A 23,516-nucleotide genomic window follows, 5' to 3' on the forward strand; every position below is an offset into this window, starting at 1 on the left:
ATTCTGAAAAGGACACTGACTTTTAGGAATAAGGAAGTTATTCTTTCAGCCTGGAAGACTTTAATATGATCACACATTGACTACTTTGCTCATAGGGGGGGGGGGGGGAGCCCATTGAAAAGATCCAACAGAGCAATCAACTATGGCATTTTGTATATTAGTACATATTGAGGAAATATGGTCTTCAAAATTAGATAATAGACAGATGAGAGAGGATATGATTGAGACAAGTTGTTAAGAGAATCTTATACATACTGAAGACTTAGCTGTTCATGTCAGGTGATGAGACAAATGGTGGTCATTCCTGAAAGCTGGATGTGGTATGGTTAGGAAGCATGTGAGGTACAGGTTCACATGTTATATAGTGAAGTGTGTGAAACAAGTTATTATTCAATTTTTCGAGTGCATTTTTAGTAAATTTGTTCAATGATAAATATGATAGGCATAGAATTACAGAAGGAACCCTGCAAGACCTTAGATTCTCTGGAGGAACTGATATAAAAACAAGTGTTTTTTTTTTTTTTTTTTTAGTGTAAATGTTTATATTTGTTCACCTTGCAATATTCTTTGATTTATAATTTTTCTTTTAATTGTTTTTGTAGGTTAAACACTTAGCTAATCTCTCTGAAAACAATCAACGTCAACTTAGGTTTAAAACCAAGGAAATATTAATTCGTCTTGTTCGAAAGTTTGGGTAAGTGCCAGAATTCCATATATGACAAAATAAATTTATTTTCCTAATGCTAGAATAAAATGTATTTTTTATTAATAGGACAGTGATCTCTCTCTTACAACAGCCATACAATTTTCACATTAAAATTTCCTTCTCTTGCTAAGGAACAATATTATTATTATTTGACACCTCCAGAGAGTCCGAAGACTCATCAAGGGAGGGCACCTGCTCTACAACTCCATCTCCACAATTCAGTCACCAACTGACCGCAACTACACCAACGCCATCTACCGCTGACCACCACTGGTATTTCCACAGGCAATCACAGTGGAATTCGAACCCACAGCCTTTTGGCTGGATAGCAGATATTCTATCCGCTAGGCCGGCTAATATACTTGTGTTTTGTGTTAGATTGCAACAAACATTGCTGCAACAGGTCTATCATTCCACTAGTTCTTGGTTTCCTTTTTTCTTTTTTTCTTGTTACTCTTTCCTCCCTTCCATTCTGTTAACATACTTTCGCATTTGTTCTAACGGTTTGTTTTACATTCATTTACTTATACGTCACCTAAGTTTTTTTTTAGTGTTATCCAGCTGTTTCATCTTAATTGTTTTTGTTGCATATGTTAAGACATATGCAACTGGTGTTATTACACATTTATATATACAAAATTTTTACCCCCCCCCCCCTCAGTATTGTTTCTATGATATATACATTGCATGAAAGATACGAAATAAACTACATTTCTTTCATTATGTCTTTTTTTATGTTGCATTGCTAATATTATAATTCATTTCTATTTTCAGATATTCAGATGTAGGCTGTGGATTTCTTATATTCATTTTTTTCTCAAGCTGAAATTTAATGGTAGATGTGAAATGTCAGTTATTTTTGCCATGAACATGCAGGATACTTCGTACTGCTATCTCTAACAGCTGGAGTATGTCACTTTTCCTATTTAGTCTTGCAATTGATTTCATGATGAACATGACTCTGCAAGGAAAGAATTGAGGATTAAAGTGGCTTGATGATTTGGCCTCTTTCACAAATAATGTGGAAGAAATGAATTCCTTTATTGCTGCAGTTGATGATACTGGGAGTCAGCTTGGTTTGATTATCAGTATTTGGAAAATAAAGGTAATGAAAACAGGTGATAAAGATGAGTATTCCATCTGTTTTTAAAGGATGTGAGAAAGTCTAAGTTCGGTTAACTTGCTCTTGATGAAGTGAATGGAATATTAGGTATAGCTTCAGGTGTGTTCAAAAAAATTATTCATAGGTTGCAAAGACAGCAAAATATCAATGAAATTAACCATGCTACCAACAAGATGTCTACAGACATAAAGGTTATCATGGATGTGAAGTGCATATTAAAATTGTAATACCATTGATATTACATTGAAATATATGATGGATACGAAGTGTATGAGGATGCGATCCATAATGGCCAGTAAGGTGGACTCAAAATGTAGTAGATTAGTTTGGTTCTCTGTTTTGCATTATGGTGCTGAGATGTGGACACTGTATAAGAGTAGTAATTGGAGACTTGATACTTTTGATCAGCAGTATTTAAGGTGTGTTTGGGAATAAGATGGTTTGACTATGTGAATAATGATGAGTGGAGGAGTGGTCAGCCACTTTTCAGCACTATCTAAGGCAGTTTAACTAAGTTTGGCCATGTTGTTCAGAATGTGAACTATTTGGTTGGTCAACAAGAGTATATTGAGTGATCCAGAAGGTGTTAGGAAAAAAGGTAGGCCCTAATGAGGTGGATTTACAATATCCTTCTCATTCAGGTGTGTTGGGGGAATATATTATACTCTTTCCCACTCCAAATGATTTAAATTCTTAAAAAAACACTGCAACTGAACTCCAAATCTAGCTTGCACAAAGGTTCATATCCCAGGATATCGCATAAACGTTTTATCTTCTGAATTAAGCCTTTTACTCATTAAATAAATAATAATCAACACAACTTGGCTATGCAACCACCAATATATTTTTCACACCACAACTCCAAACAGCTTAGTAAAACATTGTACCTTCAAAACTTCCTTTCAGATTTCATAATTAACAGTTTTTATACTTTATGGCTAAAACTTCTGGAACTTTAGTCTTTTGGCTCCTACAGAATTTTCATTCTGTAGGATGAAAAGAATAACTCCTACTCCAGTCCTGTTAAATCTTCCAAAGCTCCAATAAGAAAAAAGTGAATATCTATCTGTTAAACTTTTTATATCTGCAGAAGTATGTTTCTTGAAGAAACAAAAACCTGATATTATGGCATAGCATAAGTTTCCATAGAGTTTCTTGTTTAATTTGCTTGCGGAATCCTCGTACATTTAATGAGGCAATGCAGAAAAGAGATGCTATGATTAATGAAGTGTCACTGGTAAGTCTTTAACTTCTAAATTTTGGATGAACCCGATGAGGTCTTCAGTCCGTGAAAGAGCAGTTGTGTAGCCTGCTTCTTTTAAACTGTTTTCAAATTTTTTACAGTTGTTTTCCATTATTTCAATTTCATGCCTATTGTTTTTGATTTGGAAGCTAGTTATTTTCTTTTAATGTAGATGATAATTGTACTGAGGCAATTATGGCATAGCATAAGTTTCCATAGAGTTTTTTGTTTAATTTGCTTGTGGAATCCTCATACATTTAATGAGGCAATGCAGAAAAGAGATGCTATGATTAATGAAGTGTCACTGGTAAGTCTTTAACTTCTAAATTTTGGATGAACCCGATGAGGTCTTCAGTCCATGAAAGAGGAGTTGTGTAGCCTGCTTCTTTTAAACTGTTTTCATATTTTTTACAGTTTTCCATTATTTCAATTTCATGCCTATTGTTTTTGATTTGGAAGCTAGTTATTTTCTTTTAACGTAGATGATAATTGTACTGAGAAAACTTTGAATCAGTAAACTTTATTATATTTTCTTTAATTGTATCTCTCGTCTTTCCCTTTATTATCATGAGTTGGTTCTTCATAATCCATGCACTCTTCTGAGCCTGAAGAGTTTTCATTTGATGATCCACAGCCTTCTTTATCTTTATATTTTTTATTACTTTTTTTCTTTTAGATGTAGTTCTTTTTTAAATTTTTTTTTGTTATCCTCAATTTTTTTTATTAAATCATCTTTCCTTTTTGATAATCTTGTCTGCATATTAAGTTCTTTCAGTTGTCTTGCTGCTTTTTTTCTTCTTCTTCAGTTTCTCCTTGTAGAACAATTTCATGTGTTTGCATTTCATTTTGTACCTGTTCAGTTGTTATGCTAGGTTCATTATTGGTAATTTCCACTGATGTTCAAATAGTATTTGACTGGGAAAGTGGCTCCTACAGTTCTGGAATTTTCAGGCTAATTTCTAGCTGATTTGGTTTTGCACTTTTTGTGAATTTACCAAGTGTAGCTTGTTTGAAAGCGCCATCTTTACTAGACTGAATTGGAAGATCCGGGAACTCTTCATTATGTCTCTCTGATATATACGGTGTTCTAATTGGCTCTACTGGTGCACCTACTCTTTCGGTGAACGTTCTAAAGGGACAAGTATTAACACAGTATCCTGAACTTTCGCATTTCTGACAAGGTTTGAGACATTTATTAGCAATATGTCTGATGCATTTGAAGCATTTAGATTTGGGACAGTTACCACCTAAGTGATCATATGAACCACAACACAGGCACTGCCGTTGCACACTGGGATAGTTTACCATAACTCAGGTTGCACTGATGTTGACAAAATTTCATACGGGCATCTTCATATCCATTGTGAAAGTGACATCACCAGAAAACTAACTTGGATCTTCACCTGATAAGCCTTTCATATATATTACTAATCTCACCCTATTTGGTAAATTTCTGTATAAGAATTTCATTACTGTTCTCTATATATAACATCGAAAATCTTTAGGTTTTTGCTGTTTTTACCTGGCTCGTGACCATTAGAGGAATAACTGGTGCTGCTTTGAAAGCAAAACCCTGTGATAGTTTGTCCCTTGTTTCCACATCTTTAACTACAATTAAATATTTCCCTTTGCCATAAAGGGTGAAAGCAAAGTCTGAGTATGAAGAGAAACTGGATCTGAGTGCTTTAGACAACCCATAAGAATTCTATTAATATGCTGCAAGTAAATGAAAGAATGAATATGAAAGAATAACTCTCCTAAATGCAGATAGCATGAGGGTTAGAGATGCAGAAGAGGTTGTTCCACTAATGAGTGCCCATTTTGTTAAAAGCTATCAACCTGGGTTACATGACATTGAGCTCACTGCATGAAGAAACTCAGGTGTATGAGGACAAGATGTTGCAGCTGTTGCTTGTATTTGAGCCGTTGCACAAAGCGAATAATCAGCACGCGTGTGCTAAAAGAGTGTTCAGCTGAACTTCCTATTTCTTTGACCAGGCTGTTTAATATGAGTCTAAGAAGGGAAGATTCTGCAGGAATGGGAAGAATGTATGTAATTCTATTGCAGAAGAGTGGTGCAAAGACCAATGTATCCAACTATTGACTAATTGGTTAGGGCTCACATTCAGAAATGGATTGACAGTGAATCTCTACTTTGCAATGAGCAACAAAGGTTTACTCTTTTTAATGTTTACTGTTCACTAAGGGAAGGTCATGTTTCAGCAACTTGCTCACATTCTATAACAATGTTACCATAGAACTAGACAAGGGAAATGGATACTTTGGGATTTTGCTAAGGCTTTTGACAGAATACAGCATGGTAGACTGCTGCATAAATTGGAGGATATGGGTTTGGGTTATAGAATATTACCGTGGATAAGAGGATGGCTAACAGACAGATATCAAAAAGTGGTATATGGGGGATGTGAGTCTGCAAGAATTAAGGTAACCAGTGGTGTACCACAAGGATCGGTGCTTGGCTCACTGTTATTCAATCTGTACATTAATAATTTTGGGAAGGATTTGACAAGTGACATGCAGCTATTTGCTGATGATGATGCAAAGATATAGGGTAATCAGGAATGCTGCTGATATTCAGTACTTGCAGAATGATTTGAATAGGCTGGAATTGTGGGCATGGGTAAATAGATGTCAGTTCATTGTCAGTAAATGTAGTCATTCACTTCAGTGTGATTAGATATCCAATGTCGTATTATATTGGTGGGATTATGCTAGAAGAAACTGATGAGGCTAGGGATCTTGGAGTGTTAGTAGATAGGAAGTTAAAGTTCAAGGGCCATGTAGGAAAGATTGTAAATAACTCAAAAGATAATTGTAATGCTGAAAGGAATGTTCACATGTAAAGATAAGGATGTCATTTTGCCTCTTTGCAAGGCTTTGATAAGATCTCATTTGGTCTATTGTGCACAGTTCTGGTCTCTTGGTTTCCGTTGTGATTCTGATTACATTAGAGACTGTTAAAAATGATATCAGGATTGTGGAATACTGGTTATGAAGACATGCTGATAATTTGTAGACTTCAGACACTAGCAAACGGGAGAAAAGGGATGATATGATTGCGACTTGCAAACTTCTGAAAGGGTCATACAGAATTTCTGTTGATGAAATTTTTCAATTTATGGAGGGTGGAAAACACAAGAGTTCATCCTTGGAAGATGATAATGAATGCTGCTAAGAATGGATGAGGGCTAGATTTTTCTCTCATAGGGTGTTGCGTGATTGGAATGATTGCCATTGGATGTTGTCAGTGCAAGCACTGTGAAAGAATTCAAGTATAAGTATGATAGCTGGTGGGTGTAGTATATGGCCTCCCTTGATGAGTTCCTTACTCTCTGGTGGTCTGTTTTAATAATAATAATTGAATTTATGAACTTCTGATTTTAAATTTTTGAACTTCACACTTAAAATATTCCTGTAACATAGCTAATATTGGTCACAATTGTAATCCAATAGCATTTGCTAGTGAGTGGCTGTGGAAGCAGTTGTTTAATGCATGAAAGATTTATTATGCTTTAATACAACTCGTATATGTAAATATGACTTCTCCATTATCTCCACCTTAGTATCACCACTTCTGGGTCTGGCTCCCACTGATGAGACCTCAATAAAGGTCGAAACTAGTCTGGGTAGTGGCCCTTGCCTTAATGCATAGCATTATACATGTCTGCAAGGAGATGTGCTTTGCATTATGGGAGATACTAAGACAAGGAGTGATGAGAGCTTGGTCACCCTTTACCACGAGTTGCCTCAGTCCTGAAGATACTTCAGGTGCAAACTTTGTTTGCTTACACTTGGATAAAGGATTAAACTGAATTTATTATTATTATCTTTCTAAGCAAATATAGATCCATTGTCTCTAGAAAATTGTTTTCTCATCATGTCCTACAGCCCACAGCAAACTCCAATCCATTAATTCTAGATGAAATTAATATATCCCTCAAACTAACCAAAACAGGTAAAGCTCCTGATGGTGATATCATTTTTCCTGATTTCCTTCTTAATGTTGGCTTAAAAGGAATAATCTAGCTATCTAATTTCTTATCCTCAATAATAAATGATGAAGACTTCCAAAACTTTGCCATGAATCAAAGCTGATAGCCATGCCAAAACCCATCAAGTCAACTGACAATCTTAATAACTACCTCCTTAATTGCTGTGCATGCCATACAAACATTTTGTAAGGATTATCCTCACTAGGATTTCTCCAAAAATAGAAGCCATCTTACCCAGTGAACAGAGCGGGGGGGGGTAGATCTAGCAGAAGCTTGTCTTGTACTGCTTTTAACAGCTTAGCACAACATATGACATTTACTAAGAAGGACTATATATAGTATTTTTTATATAGTAAAAAAATATACATTATATAAAACTATATGTTTGGTATAGTAAGAAAGTCTTATGTTTTATAAAGTAAGCTGTTAAAAAAAAATAGAACACATGCTCTCCTACAAAAATAAACATATTCATGTAATTCCCAAAAAAGCAGAACATTTATCCTGTGGGATGGACTGCCACAGTAGTCTCTCCTCATCCCAGGTCTATTTGGTCTGTATACAAGTGACATTCCCCAACAGTCAAGCATGGCATAGCAATTGCCACCCAAGATAATACCTTCCAATATCTCAAGGAAATACTGAGCAAAAGATCTGAGCTTATTGCAAAACTACTTTTAACGTCAGCAAAACCATTGTTTCAGCTTTCAACTTAAATAATCATGATGCTCACAGAAAAGTCAGAATAAACTAGGTATAGTTTCTGAGAAAATTCCCATGCTACTCCTCTTAAACACTTATATAATTATGGCTATTATAGCCAGTTTTTGTTTAGGAGTGTCCCTTATTTTAAATACATTGACTATTATTGCTCAAAAAAGGGGTATTATAATTTAGGGCATTATGGGTGAGTATAGAAGGCAATTATAGCAGAATAAAAGAGGTGGAAAAATTTTGTACATACCTTGTTTTGATTCTAGGATGTCTTCCAATTTCATGATCCTGCTGAAGGTTGTTTATAAACGAAGGGGGGAGAAGGAGGAACAGAGCGTGGGCGTGTGTGTTTTTATGTGGGAAAATTAATTTGGAAACCCAGGTTATGTATTAATAATATATATATATATATATATATATATATATATATATTATTAATACAATAATATATATTGTATTAATAATACAATATATATTATTGTGTTTAGGGGTGCATTTTTTGGAGGGGGGGGGAAGGGGAAGGGTTTACTTATGGGGAAACTAGGGCAGGAGAGAGCGTTAACGGGGTGCGGACCATTTTGGTCGACTGACCATCATCGGAACATTTTCAGAATGAGTGTAGGACTATGCCAAGACTGCAAGTTGAATCTGCCAAATAAGGGCATTTGTCTCGCTAAATGGCCGGAGGCGTGGCTTAATTTGTAAGTTCTGGATTGTCCAACATTCGGAAATTAGGTAGGGGTGGTGGACGTTGATTGAATTTTCATTGCATTTTATGGCAATAGTTTCAGATATTCTAAGCATTGTTTCATTGTCTTGTTTGTCTATGATTATGGCCTTGTCGATTTGGAGGATATGTTTCAGTTCAAGGGCGTAAACTGCAATTTCTGTCTTCCCTGTACTCTGTGTTTTTATTTTTATTTTTGATGTTGCGATATTTTTTGTGTTCAGATATTCCAGAATGTGAATATTGCAATCCCTGAAGTGCTCTTGTAGTCTAGTCCAGTGGTGGCGAACCTTTTTATGTCCGTGTGCCAAAAGTTTACAAATCGAGTTCCCAGTGCATGCCAAAAATTTACAAATCAAGTTGCAGACGTGCTGGGCACGTCAGCAATTAATTAATAAAACACTAATTAAACTGTTCATTTTTGATATAAGCTGTTAAAACAGAGAACTTTTATTGTTAAAAGACCATAAGATTTAATGATTACAAATACAAAGAGCCAATTAGTTTCACTAGCTACTGTCTAGCATTTTCAAGACTGTACTGGTGTGAAAACAAATGCATCAAGTTACATGAAAACATACACCTTAGTAACTGTTAGGCCGTTACATTTGATAATTCGTGGTTGATGACGTGCATGCGTTCGAATGCTTCAGTCAGAATCCGGTACATCACCACGTTTTGTGTATGTTTTCATGTAACTTGATGCATTTGTTTTCACACCAGTACAGCCTAAAATGCTAGACAGTAGCTAGTGAAACTTGTTGGCTCTTTGTATTTGTAATCATTAAATCTTATGGTCTTTTAACAATAAACGTTCTCAGTTGCAACACTAATTAATTAATTAACATTAATTAATACAAAATTAATTGCAGAATTTCATAATAATGAACACATAATTTGACATACACTGTCGTATAAAAATCAATATTAACCTATTATAAATTTATTAATGAGATTTTTGCTGTTGTACATTAGATGCCAAATGCTTTATATCAGGTTCATATTTTGTCACTTTTAGTAATACACACTCGGAAATAGATTCATCAGTCATTCTATTTCTTAAACTGTTCTCTTTTATAAAATTCATTTAAAAAAATAATGACTCACAAGCATATGTAGAGGAGAAAATTGATAATATAACCGTCGCTAGTTTTTTTAAACAACAAAAGGTTTCAGGAATGGCATTCCAAGTTCTCAATATTTCCTCTTCTGCATTCTTTTTAATTGCCCCCAATAATCGATCATTTTCCATTCTTTCCAAGTCATTTCTCAAATCGACAAACTTTTAGATTGAAAATCGATTACTTGCATTTCTGTATCTTCCAAATTTGAAAATCTTCAAATTGAGTTTATCTGTTGATGTTGTGTCCGGATGCAAAATAAATTTTGATGTCTCTGCAAATTGCCTGAACTGCGTAAATCTTGAAGAAAATTCATTGAGCATAACTGTAGAAAACTCTTTTCTCAATTTAATTTCATCTGTTTTTTTCATGGGATTCTAGATGTGCAAAGACATTTTTTGTTCCAATACCTTCCGATATTTGAAAAATATCGGAAGGTATTGGAAATGATGTCACGATTAAAAATTGGTAATTTAGCTTCGAATGCTTTGATTAAATCAAACATAACAATCATTGTCTTGTTAACACCTTGCAGTTTAACATTAATTTTGAAAGCCATTCGACGTTCATTAATTGATTGTATTTTTCAATGATTTTCTTATTATGTAAAAAAAAGTCTGATTTCATCTAAGCACTCAACAAATCTTTGAAGAACTGTCCCACGACTTAACCATGACGAACCCATTTTCCTCTCCAGTCATACTGCGAGTACCATTGGATGTTGTTGTACATAAGTAAACCATTGTACACCGAGTTTAACTCACTTAATAATTCTATAAATTTTCGTTTATTTAAAGCGTGTACCGATATAAAATTGACCAATTTTGTTACAGTGCTCATAATATCTTCCAGTGGCTTGAAACTAGCCTTTGCACATAAAACCTGCTGATGTATAATACAATTGAAAACCCAGAACAGAATGCCCAGTATATCATCATCATCATCATCAAATCCTGCCATGTACCCTCAAGGGGTGTACAGGATATGACAGTACTATATGAAAAAATTACATCATTACTAACCTCCTATCTACAATTTTCCTCCAAATCAGTCTGTTACGTGTCAAAACTCCAACATTATCAGATCTTATATTTCTATCGTCTAAGGCACTTTGTACCGTATCAATCCACCTATATCTTAGTCTTCCTCTGGGTCGTTTTGCTGCCAACCTGGCAGTGAACACTTGTTTTGCTAATCTTTCCTTGCCCATTCTGTTTAAGTGACCTTACCACCTGAGATTAGCTCTGCTAATGCATTCCTGGATGCTGACAATGCCAAGTTCTTTCCTAATATCCTCGTTTTTAATATGATATTGCCATTGATGCCATCTGTTCACGCCTATAATCTTTCTCAGGACTCTCATATCTGCGGTCTCTAGTCTTTGGTCAAGTGTTTTACTTCTGACCCAGCTCTCAGATCCATAAGTTAAAACTGGTTTGAACACTGTCTTGTATACAGCTAATTTAGTGTTCCGACTAATTTCTCTCTTATTCCATATGAATTTATTCAATTGACTTCCCACCATACCAGCTTTGCTGATTCTGTTGTCTATTTCTATATTTAATTTACCATCTTCAGTAAAAATCGTGCCTAAGTAGCTGAAATGTTTTACTTGTTCCACAGGTTTTCCATTCACAACAACATTGACATTTTCAATGATTCTGCCTATTTTCATTGTCTTTGTCTTTGTATTACTGATCTTCATACCATATCTATTACAACAGCAATTGAATTTAGTCAGAGAATCTTGCAGACTTGTAGCGGATTTATTTAGAAGTATAACATCATCCGCATAAAGCAAAGAGCTGACATTAACATCTCCAATTTTGATATCAGGTTTAATACCACTTTCCTTCATAATGTGATCCATATAGATAATGAATAACAGAGGGGATAATGTACATCCTTGTCTCACACCAGATTTCACATTAAACCATCTTCCTGTACTTCCTTCAATTCTAACTGCTGACTTACAACTCAAATAAAGACTTAGTAATGCTTGATATAATACCCCATTGACACCATATAACTGCAGCATATTGAATAGCTTCTCTCTTGGCACCTTGTCATATGCCTTTTCCAAATCGACAAAACTTAAATACAGATCTTGGTTATATTCCCATGCTTTCTTGACTATTTGTCGTAAAGCGAAGATCTGATCCTGACAGCCTCTATATGGCCTGAATCCAGGTTGTTCTTCACCAAGCTTATCTTCCACCCACAATTCTTCTCAACCGTTTCTGAAGTATACTTGCATAGATCTTGCCAGGAACACTCAGTAGGGAAATACCTCTGTAATTCTCACATTCAGTTTTATTTCCCTTTTTTATATATGGGCACTATGAGAGCTCTACTCCAATCATCCGTAATTCATCCCTCTGTCCAGGCTTTCTGAACTATGCAGTGCAGCCACTGTAAAACTTTTATACCACCATACTTCAGCATTTCGGGTCGAATATCATCTACCCCTGCTGCCTTTCCACATTTCAAGCCTTTGATGGCTTTTTCTACATCAAGTATGGATATGTATTCCTGACTGCATGCCTGGTCAGTGTTTTTTATCACTGTGCTGTGATCACTGCTTGTTTCATTTAGCAGTTTTTCAAAGTAATTACTCCATACTTCAAGGATATCTTTTTCTCCTGTTTTCATGTCACCTTTATCATCTCTAACTCCTTTTACAGCACTCTTTCTTCCATTCCTAAGCTTCTTCAACAACCTCCAGAATATTTTGCCACCTTCTTGATATTTATTTTCTATATTCTTGCCAAAGTCCTCCCATGACTTTTGTTTAGCTAGTTTTACACACTGTTTAGCTTTCTTACATTTGTCTCTGTATTCTCTAAGAGCACAAGCTGACTTATTTGCCAGGAACGTTTGATATGCTTTCTTCTTTTCCTTCACTGCCTCTTTAACTTCCTGTGTCCACCAGGGAGTTCTGATTTTTTTATCCTTACACACGACCTCACCACATGCCTCTCTGGCAGAATCAATCGATGTTTTCTTCAGAGTTTGCCACTGAATCTCCAAGGTTTGATTCCTGTTCTCATACTCTTTCATTTTCTTTTCAATAATCTTTCTGTATTTTAGTCTACAGTTCACATCTGAGAGCTGCTCAACTTTTATTTGCTTTAAAACTTTCTTGCATGTTATTCTTTTCAATATGAAATTCAATTTTATCCTGCTCAAGACTAAATAGTGATCACTTCCAATTTCAAATCCTCTGTACACTCTGGTGTCCTGCACCAGGGAGAAAACATCACTATCACCAATAACATAGTCAATGAGACTTTTCTTATTCCTAGCCTCTTCTCTCCATGTGAATTTGTGCACATTTTTATGTTGGAACATAGTGTTAGTAATAACCAGTCCAAGTCCTGAGCAGAAATCCAACAGATATTTGCCATTATTATTAGCTTTGCTCTTTTCTCCAAATATATTTGGTAAATAAATTGACGAACCCATTTTCCTCTCCAGTCATACTGTGAGCACCATCAGTAGTTACCGATACAATTTTGGAGGGATCTATATTTCTTTCAGCAAGTGCATTTTCAACTGCGTTGCAAATATCTATTCCTTTTGTTGTTGTTGCTAATGATGTTAAATTTATCAATTCTTCTTTGATGTTATTTCCAACACAATAACGAATAAAAATTGCTAAACGAGCTGATCCAGTTATGTCAGTACTCTCATCAAGACAAACAGAAATTAAACCAGAAGATTTTATATCTGTTTTTTGCTGATAAGTTATATTTTTAGCCATTTCTATGATTCTATCTTTCACCATGTTTCTAGCCAAAGGCATATCTTTTATTCTTTGAATAATTTTTTTCCTTTTTTTCAAAATCTTCAAAAAGAACTGGTGTGCATTTTAACCATGCTTCTTTTATATATTCCCCATCACTAAAAGGTTTCCTATGTTTACCAATTACATTTGAGGTAAAAAACTAGCAGCAGTTATATTTGAATGACTGCCAATAAATTTCATTAGGGTTGTTGACTGGATATTCCTATTTTTAATTGCCCGAACAATAAATTCTTTCTGTTCGTCCTTGCTTTTCTCAAGGAGCGATTTATGGTTTGTCTCATAATGCCGTTTTACTGACGACGTTCTGCACACAACTGTCCCGGAACATAAAACGCATATTGCTTTATTGTCTTTATTAATCATGCCATACTCTTCTGTCCACCAGCTTTGGAACTCTCTGCTGCTTGACTGTGATAATTTTCGTTTTTTATTTTTGTCAGCCATGTTCTTTAGAACTGTAACAAAATAATTGACAACTTAAATCAAATGCATTTTTTATAGTTTTAAAAAAACATTTTATTATATGCCTAAATTAAATTATCTTTATAATTCCCATTTACAATAGCAAAAACAAAAACAGTGCACATACGCAACAATAATGCACCTGCCGCTGCTTATTTCTGCCTACTGGTGGATGCGCAGTACGAAATGCATAATGAACGCACATGCGATTAGAAAAGGGAAAAGTCAGGGAATCCTAAGGATCAGTCGTTCTCAATTCTTTTTCTATAGACTGTATTTTTATTTATTCTAACTGTATTAGAGGGCACAGTCCCAACAAACTTACTCGTAAATACCGTTCCCAATTTTTTAAAGTTCGTACATTAAACTAACAAAAGTATTAATATTATATAAAATAAGTGGATATTAAATCCAACATTATTTCAAAGCTGACTACAGTAACTATAGAATTTTTGTGGGAAATTTGGCAAGTGTATTCCCGTAAGATCTCTGGTCAAATTTCCCAAGAAACGTCTATAGTTTCTGTAGTTGGCTCTGAAAAAATGTTGGATTTAATATCCACTTAATTTATATAATTTTCCATTGCTGATGCGAAGCCTTTTGGCTATTTATTTTAGTAAATAAGTATTAATAATTAATTATGGCATAATCATAAAGAGTATTAATTCACTTAATGTATACGGTGTAGCATGTCGACAAATATAAAAGTATGCATTTAAATTAGTTATCAATCACAGAACTAATGCTACAATATTGTAGTTTCCTCAGGCCAACATCATTAAATTAACTTTTGGTAATTTTCATTGACATATCCCATTGTGATCACCACAAATTTATAATATAATATTATTCAGTATTAAAATTGATTATTGCATTATTAAATTGATTTTAATGATGTTGGTTTGAAAGAAAAAAAAAAAAAACGTAGTGAGAAAAATATTTATACATTGTAACTCACCAAGAAGTCAGCAGAGCAGGGGAAGAAGCAGAAGGATGTCAACTTGTCAGCGAACGCTTACCGTCGAATATAACTTGCCCTCGCGTATGACTGGCACCCTTGATTTCACTTTACGAAAGAAGACATTAAAAGGTTTTGCATATATACCTCCCACACAAAAAACAACACGCCCTCCCCAACAGCCATTATATACTGTAGATGCAAGAAAAAAAATTTTATTGTATCCCTGAATATGGTACAGAGGCTTTTGCAGTCTGTGTCATATATTTCTCAACAAATAGTGCAATTAGAGACAGCTGGAATAAAAACAGTGCCTAACTAATGAATCACATGTCCTCTCTCACAGAAACTATGCTGTATAGGCAAGCAAAACCATATGTTGCACCGGAAACACAGTATCTAACTAAAACTATTGTCCAATTTTTCAATTACATGAAATAAGTGTTTGTTTGATTGCATTTGAAATTCTTGATGTCATTATGACAGATCACAGAGGCTAACTTCAAATAAAATTCTACCACGAATTGAAACATGCCATATAATGCTTGCGTGAGTTGAGCCCACCGGTAATGAGAAGTTCTGTCTCTGTAGGAACGATAAACGACACCCCGTCGTGAATGTCTTAAAACTAAGAAATATATAGTGAATGTTGGTATGATAGTTGCAGATGTTATGGAATTCGGTTGAAGAGAATTAGCATTTCAACTCAAAAATTGTCGGTTCCATTTGTCTTTGGGTCGTGTGATCTTTTGTTAATACCTCACCAATCAAATTCATGTCTTCATAGCTGCTCTCTCCTGTAAAACAAAATTCAGCTTGTACGTATTGTAACAATTTAAAAAAAATTGAATAATTTATAAGTGTATAAAAGGATATCACATGTAAATCGTTGACGTGCCAGGAAAATTCTCGGACGTGCCATAGGTTCGCCATCACTGGTCTAGTCCATAAAGACCTAATTGTAGAGCCAGTGTATGTGACGTCACAGTCTTTTTGATAAGGAAATTTATAGACTACGTTGTGGTGTTCGAATATTTCTTTGTGTGTGAGAGATTTAGTGGGTTTTAGGAGAGTTGCTAATTTTTGGTTCGTAGTGAATACTAGCTTATAGTACGTGTAGGGAAGTCTGTTTTGGTTGTATTATTGTTATGACGGGATTTTGCTGTACTGTTTGCGTAACTTATTAGATGTTTGGGATAGTTGCGATTTTTGAAAACCTGTGTTAAATACTTTAATTCCGTGTTAAGATAATTACTGTTGGTTGAGAATTTGTAAGCATTAATAAATTGTGATAGGATGACTGATTTTTTAACAGAATATGGGTGGTATTAATTGAAATGGAGGTAGTTTCCGATATGTGGGTTTGTGGAATATCTTCGTAGCTATTTTGTTATTGTTTATTGTAATTGTAAGAATAAACTTCTGCAACAGGACTATAATTCATGAAAGTAACCCTTGCTTTGGTACCTTGGTATCACACTTGATCACAGCTTCACACGCCGACAGCTTTTGGGAAAAAAACTATGCTAAAGATATTTGCCAAAAATGGAGTTGATCAGTGTAACTGACTGCTCTTATGGATCATCTAGTAAATGTTCAGTGTAATTCTGAGCAGGCAATGAGGTAACAAATGCATTTTGCTTGCTTTCATGTAATTGAATACCACTGCACAATGTTAACTGTTTAGTATGGTAACTTTTTTTTTCTTGAAGTAGTAGCTGTTACATGATGTATATGCAGCCGCCACTACTGAGCGTGCCTGACTAGCTTCATAGGGTGTTATAGACAAATATTGGTTGATAAGTATCAAGAGATTGCTTGTGAAAAATAAAACTTAATGAGGTATTTATAGCTGTGTTAAAACTTAATGAAGAATTTATAATAGAGAAGAAATAACATTTTTATTTTAATCCTCTGTCCAAACCTAATTTAACAACCACTCTATTTACATACAGAGGCTATTGACTCCACATCATTTACCTTCGTATTCCATTAAGCAAAGTACTTCATTTTTGATATATATACTGCTTGGAAAGAAGTCAATGGACATCCCAATGGGCAAGGTGCATCATGTCATGTAATGAGTCACGTGTTTGCAGCCAGTATACACTGGGGGAATGTTGATGGTCTCAAGTCAGTGCAACCTGGGTGAAATGGCTGCAAGAAGGGAATGGAGTTTGAAAGAGGCATTGTGATAGGATGCCATGTTGCAGACCTATTGGCAAATTGTTGACAAATTATGCCATTCCAGGTCAACAAACAATGATAGCATAGTGAGATAGAAGCACAGGGAATCAACTGCAAGTGTTACCTGCAGTGGACGATTCACCAAAGGTAACCATAGGGTGATACGAAGGATAATTATGTAAAAACTACCATTTGTCAGCCAACACATTGAATATGAAGTTCTGGGCATTGACTGGAAAATGAATCTGCACAAAAACTTCATTACTGAGTCTAAAAATGTGGGTTTCCATGATAGGACCACATTATGCGGTGTCCTCTTCAGTGGTACAAAGAGCATGTACAGTGGGGCGTGGAAGACTTGGAAAGCTGTGTTATGGAGCGATGAATCATGTTACTCCCTCTACCAAGCAGAAGAGCAGATGTGGATGTGGGAGATAGGTGTGGATGCGGTGTGATGTATGGTCTTGTTTTTCCTGGTTAGGCCTCAGACCTCTATGGTGCCATGAACATTGAACTCCAAGAGGTATCTGAACATTTGGACAATGCAATGCGTCCCTTTTTGTGGTTCTGTGGAACTGACCACTGTTGCTTTCAGCAAGACAATGCACTATAACTGCATGGTTTGTGGACATGAACATTATCACACTTGACAGGCTTCCACAGAGCCCTGATCTCAACCCTATTGAACATCTTTGGGATGAACTGGAGCATCAGGTGAGGTCAAGGTACATCACCCCACAATGGCCCAGGACCTCATTACATGTGTACAGGAAGAATGGTCCAAAATTCTCATTGATTGTTATCGTACAGTTGTGGAAAGTATTACCCTTTAGGAATGCTGAAGTCATTGCAGCGAAAGGTCCTACATCTTATTAAGTGGGCACCGTGGCTGTTTGTTCCTCACACTATGGTGTCCATTGACTTCTTTTGAAGCCGTGTATATTGCTATGCATTATATACCCAAAGCGGTTTGATCTTTATTGAGGTCTCATCAGGGATAGTTAGATCTAGGAAGACACTGGGATTAAATCAATACAGAAATTCCATAATTTCCACTGTGTGTGTGTGTGTGTGTGTGTGTGTGTGTGTGTGTGTGTGTGTGTGTGTGTGTGTGTGTGTGTGTGTGAACTGCTTATCTGACTATTACACCATCTTCCAATTGTGATATATTTACACAGACAGCTGCTATAGTTCAACTGGAGTTAGGAGTCATCAAGCCAGATGTCTCTTTTAATCATAAGGTGACATTTTTCTCACTGTGAACAGTGAGGGAAAAAAGTTCTTGTTTTTCATTAACAGTGTTATTTTCATCTTCTGTTACAGTACAACCAAAAAGAGAGTATGATACTTATTGTAGTGATAGCTGCATTTGTACCCAGATGCTTTTTTGAAAATGGATATCACTCTGTGATGAAGTGTTCTTTCTGTTGTGCAGTTTTCTTCATCTTCCTTTTAACTTGGATACCAGAAATTCAAGCTGCTATTTTTATAATGGTGACACCTGAATTATCATTTGCAGCTGTATAATTTCATATTCATCTGTTATTTTTACAAATATAACTAAACTTATTGTCAAGTTTATGTTCCTCTTTTATGCTAATATTGTGATGAATGTGAATAGTGTTGCTACACTGATATTTTTATTATTTGTTTATTTATATTTATTTTATTTTATATGATTATTATGTTATTTTTTTAAATAATTTATGTTTATTTTAGTTATGACACCATTTCAAAGTTTGTTCCTGATAGTCACAAAAAGATCCTCAGTCATATTCGCAAAATGGAAGCTCGTAAAGCTAGAAAAAGGAAACCAGTAACTATAAAGGAGCACAAAAATCATAAGAGTCCAGATAAAGTGGAAACGTAAGTTAATATTGTCTTGGTATTCCTTGAATATTATTAGAAATGACTAGAACAATGTGACAGTTTGTGGTCAAATTCATGGTTTTGATTTTGAATGTTGAAGTTTGTTTTACTAGCAAAACTGTTTTTGTCATCATTTCATAAATGATGACAGAAACAGTTTCTAAAGGTTTCATTAAAATTTATAAATCTATAGTACAATAGTACATTAATGGGTGGGCTAAGATTTTTCTTGTTGAAACAAGTTAAATTTTTTAAGCAATACATTCCATTCAGCCAAAGCAGATAGGATCTACAGAAAACAGAACTGGCAATCTTAAGAAACTGTATCTCAGCCACTAGATTAAAGCTTTCAAAGCTGGATCATGATACGTTCACTGTACATAGTGAACTAGCAATGTTAGTACTGGCAGACTTATGAGATATTATTGACAGACTTACATACAGCAAAGCTGCAGGTATTTTCAATAAAAAGAAATGTGAACTAAAAAATTTAACTTGTTTCAACAAGACATGATTCAAACCTGAGTCAATCCAGCCATATCCCTTTGGAGGCACATCTAACCATATTTTGGAGGCACATCCTACTATATTTTGGAGGCACATCTAACCATAATTAAATACTTAAATACTTGTTCCTGCTTTATTCAACCTTGAAATTATCAAACTTTAATAGAATTTCTTCTTCATATACTAAACTTCAGGAAAGCCTCATTTTTGTCCCTTTTTTTATTTTGAATTTTGCATTAATTTCTATAATGTTAATTACTACTTCTAGACTAGTACTGATACTAAAGATTAGTTTTTATTGTTAAGGATATTCCAGCAAAATGATGAATAAAAAACGAAGCACCACTTTTCACATTATATCTTAATTCATTATCAAAAGACAAATTAAATTACCAATATTACTGGAAAAAGATACTTTATTTCATTTTGGACTATGGCATATAGGAGAAAACATGAATCTATAAATAATAGCTAAATGCATTTAGCTGTAAAGTGGATGGTCTTATACAGGAACAGCTGGATTTTGCATCCTGCAAGACAAGCTACTGAAAGATACGGAAACTGAAAAGCAAACCTATTCCTATTCCCTGTGTCTAAGGTACAAAGATAGCCGAAGTACAAATAAAATATGGCCTTCACACCAAAATAGCTCTGCTATTGAAACTATCTGCTCAGTTTTTTCCAGAATCTCGTATATCTGTGGTCCTTGATTAAGTTTTATTTTTAATCCAGCTCTCAGAATAACAGGTTAAAAAGAGTTTGAATGCTGTGCTGTTAGTTTAGTGCTTTTTCTTAATTCTTTCTTATTCCATATTAGTTAGGTCTCAATAGCACAGACCTTAGTTATTCTATTATCTCATCTTCCCTTTTATGTTAGTCTCAGTGGTCTGTCAGTGTCAAATAATGTTTCTAATATGATAATATTAGAAACATTATCATATTAGAAACAAGATAATGTTTCTAATATGACTAGTATAAAAGCATGATAGAAACATGCTTTTATGTTAGGTTGTTAATCCTATCTGTACTGTGTGCTATGTCTGTTAATCATTCTTCCTGGTTTCCTACTTTTATAGAAAGCCAACACACTCTGGAAGATACCTACATAAACAATCACATCATCATCCAGCCCAACAGTATGGTATTCTAAAAACCCTTACACATGGAGCCCAGGCTATTTGTTCTAATGAAGCAGCTCTTTCCACAGAACTTAAATATTTTTGCCATACTTATCTGGCCAATTGTTACAGCTCTTACAAAATAGATAAAATACAACATGGCCCCCTTACTTCTTCCTCCTCTAACACACAAGAACAAAACACCACTATTCCTATTCCCAAGGTACATCAGAAATGGCCTTCACACCACATTCAAACCACATGTTAAAGTAGCAACTCTGATCTGCTCTCCTAAGGATGAACTCCATCCCCTAGCATGTTCTGGAGCATATGACATTTCTTGTGACCGTGACTTGGACTACTGTGGATAGGCAGGAAGATTTGAGAACATCCACCTTGAAGAGCAAAAAAAAAAAAAAAAACATTCGCTAACATTATTAAGTCAGGACTGCAGACCGTGCTTTGGACACCCCTTCACACAGAATTAGATGGAAGAAAACAAATGTGCTTTATAGAAGTTGTTACAGGTTAGAAAGATTATGTTTAGAGCCAGCCATGCCTATGAAGTATTCTCCTAACTTGAAAAAGTATGGTTGAATTAAATTGCCCCAAATTTTTGAGACTATTATCTGAAGATCAACTCCTACATAGCTCAGTACTTCTTTTTTTACAACATTACAGGGTGCCAAATTAGGACCTTTTTTTTCTGTTAAAATTTGAATTATTTCACTTATTCATTGTCACATGTAAACTTATAACGTGCTGTTTTGAAATTCACAAAATATTAGCCAGTTAATAAACATCTTTTTTATAATTTAGTTTGGTGTTGTAATACTGTTAAAATAAGTTGTAAATAAATCATCATTTCTTTCCCCTTCTAAAAACTAAAAAAGAATTGTTTTTTAATTTGTCCAATTTGAGAATTATAGATTTATGTTCATGATTCTGTGAAAGCATGAATCAAATTGAGAATTTCATCAAAACTAAACTTTTTAAACATAAGCTAAGTCGAATTTTTACACTTAAAAAGAAATGGGAGGATTAGGCATTAAAATTTTCAGAATTCAGTTTTTGCTATCTAAACTAATGTCGATTATATTGAGATTTGTGTAGAGAGTGCACTGAAATGTTTACTGCAGTTACAAAGCAGTTGCAATATTGTAATACTTTATAAATTATATTTACCACAAGCAGGTAATTGAAAAAAAAATTTTTATAGAATGATATTAAAAGTGCTTTTTAATCTGTATATTAGAATTGAAGAATTGCTACAAGATTCTGACTCAGATTTGGAAGTAGATAAAATTGCCAGTGAGAAAAGTAAGAAAAAAGACAGGCTTAAGAAAAATGTCACTAACAATAAGGGATCTCCTTGGATAGAAGAACAAGGTGAAGATGAAATTCTAGATTTCTTAGATCCTTCAGTTAGCAAAAAAATTATAGGTAAGCATCTATAATAATAATAGTATTTATTTTAAATCAGCAATTAATAGAAATAAGTTAAAAGATGTGTGAAACTTATCAAGAAAAATTAAATAAAATTTACATTTCATACTTTTTTTTTTTTTTTTTTTTTTTTTTTTTTTTTTTTTTTTTTTGAGGGGTGGTTAAGGGTCAAAGCTGTATAACTGAGAGGAGACCTCCACATAGCCTTTAAAGGAATGCAGAGAACCGACCGAGGCTTCTGACCTAATGTCCAATCCTCACCTCGTGGTGCACCCTGTTGGATATCTACCAGGATACTGAACGAACGAGGATGGGCTGACAATTTGGGATGTAGCCGACCAAATTGTATTCTTATTGGCTTAAACTAAAATACAAAATGACAAAATTTCATGCCGGCCGTGGCATCGGCCGGTTAAACAAGCCCCCCCCCCGTTCTTTTCGGCAGGGAACTAGAGTGAACAGCGAAAAGTCAGCTACTGGAACAAACCATAAAACACACGCCAACTCAATATCACCAGAGTTGAAGATCTGTACTATCAACATAAGAAGCTTGAATGGCAAAGAAATGGAGTTAGCTGAGGAATTAGATAAGTACCAGATCGACATAATAGGGGTGACTGAAACAAAAAAGACAAAAAATGGTGAGATCTTTCTGAGCAATAAATACAAAATGTTATATTCAGGCAATGACAATCAAGGAAAGGAAGGAGTAGCTATAGTATTCAACACAAAATACGAGGCTAATCTTCTTGAATGGTAGGCAGTCTCAAGTAGAGTGATGTGGACAAATATGAGAATGTGGAATTGGACAATGAGACTTATTTGTGCCTATGGTCCCACAGAAGTTCTACTAAGGTAGAAGTGGAGGAATTTTTTGATGCTTTAGAGAAAGCAACTGACACAATGAAAAAAGAAAAGTTAGTCCTTGTTGGGTATCTAAATAGCAGAATAGGAGGTGATTGTCAGACATACAAAAATATTTTGGGAAAATTTGGAGAAAAGAGCAAAACTAATAATAATGGCAAATACCTGTTGGATTTCTGCTCAGGACATGGACTGGTTATTACTAACACCATGTTCCTACATAAGAATGTGCACACACTCAATTGGAGAGAAGAAGCAAGGAATAAGAAAAGTCTAATTGACTATGTTACTGTTGATAGTGATGTTTTCTCCCTGGTGTAGGACACCAGAGTGTACAGATGATTTGAAATTGGAATTGATCACTATTTAGTCTTGAGCAGGATTCATATTGAAAAGAGTAACATGTAAGAAAATTTTAAAGCGAATAAAAGTTGAGCAGCTCTCAGATGTGAACTAGACTAAAATACACAAAGATTATTGAAGATAAAATGAAAGAGTTTGAGAACAGGAACCAAGCCTTGGAGATTCAGTGGCAAACCTTGAAGATAACCCTGATTGATTCAGCCAGAGCGGTATGTGGTGAGGTTGTCTGGAAGGATAGAAAAATCAGAACTCCATGGTGGACAAAGGAAGTAAAAGAGGCAGTGAAG

At 34.8% G+C, this 23,516-nt stretch overlaps 1 protein-coding gene across 2 annotated transcripts in view; it reads left to right on the top strand.

Annotated features, from left to right (window-relative positions):
* The window catches only part of LOC150106189 (RRP12-like protein), a 582,235-nt gene that overhangs the window by 458,186 nt on the left and 100,533 nt on the right, over positions 1 to 23,516 (top strand). For both annotated transcript variants that reach the window (XM_090392222.1, XM_090392221.1), the window contains exons 27-29: positions 603 to 694; positions 18,782 to 18,928; positions 21,812 to 21,999. In XM_090392222.1, coding sequence (XP_090248348.1) covers positions 603 to 694; positions 18,782 to 18,928; positions 21,812 to 21,999 — 427 coding nt within the window. The remainder of the gene's footprint in view (positions 1 to 602; positions 695 to 18,781; positions 18,929 to 21,811; positions 22,000 to 23,516) is intronic.

This window comes from Typopeltis vanoorti, chromosome 5 (genome assembly GCF_054136105.1).
Source record: "Typopeltis vanoorti isolate ZY-2024b chromosome 5, IOZ_Tvanoo_1.0, whole genome shotgun sequence".
NCBI lineage: Eukaryota > Metazoa > Arthropoda > Arachnida > Uropygi > Thelyphonidae > Typopeltis > Typopeltis vanoorti.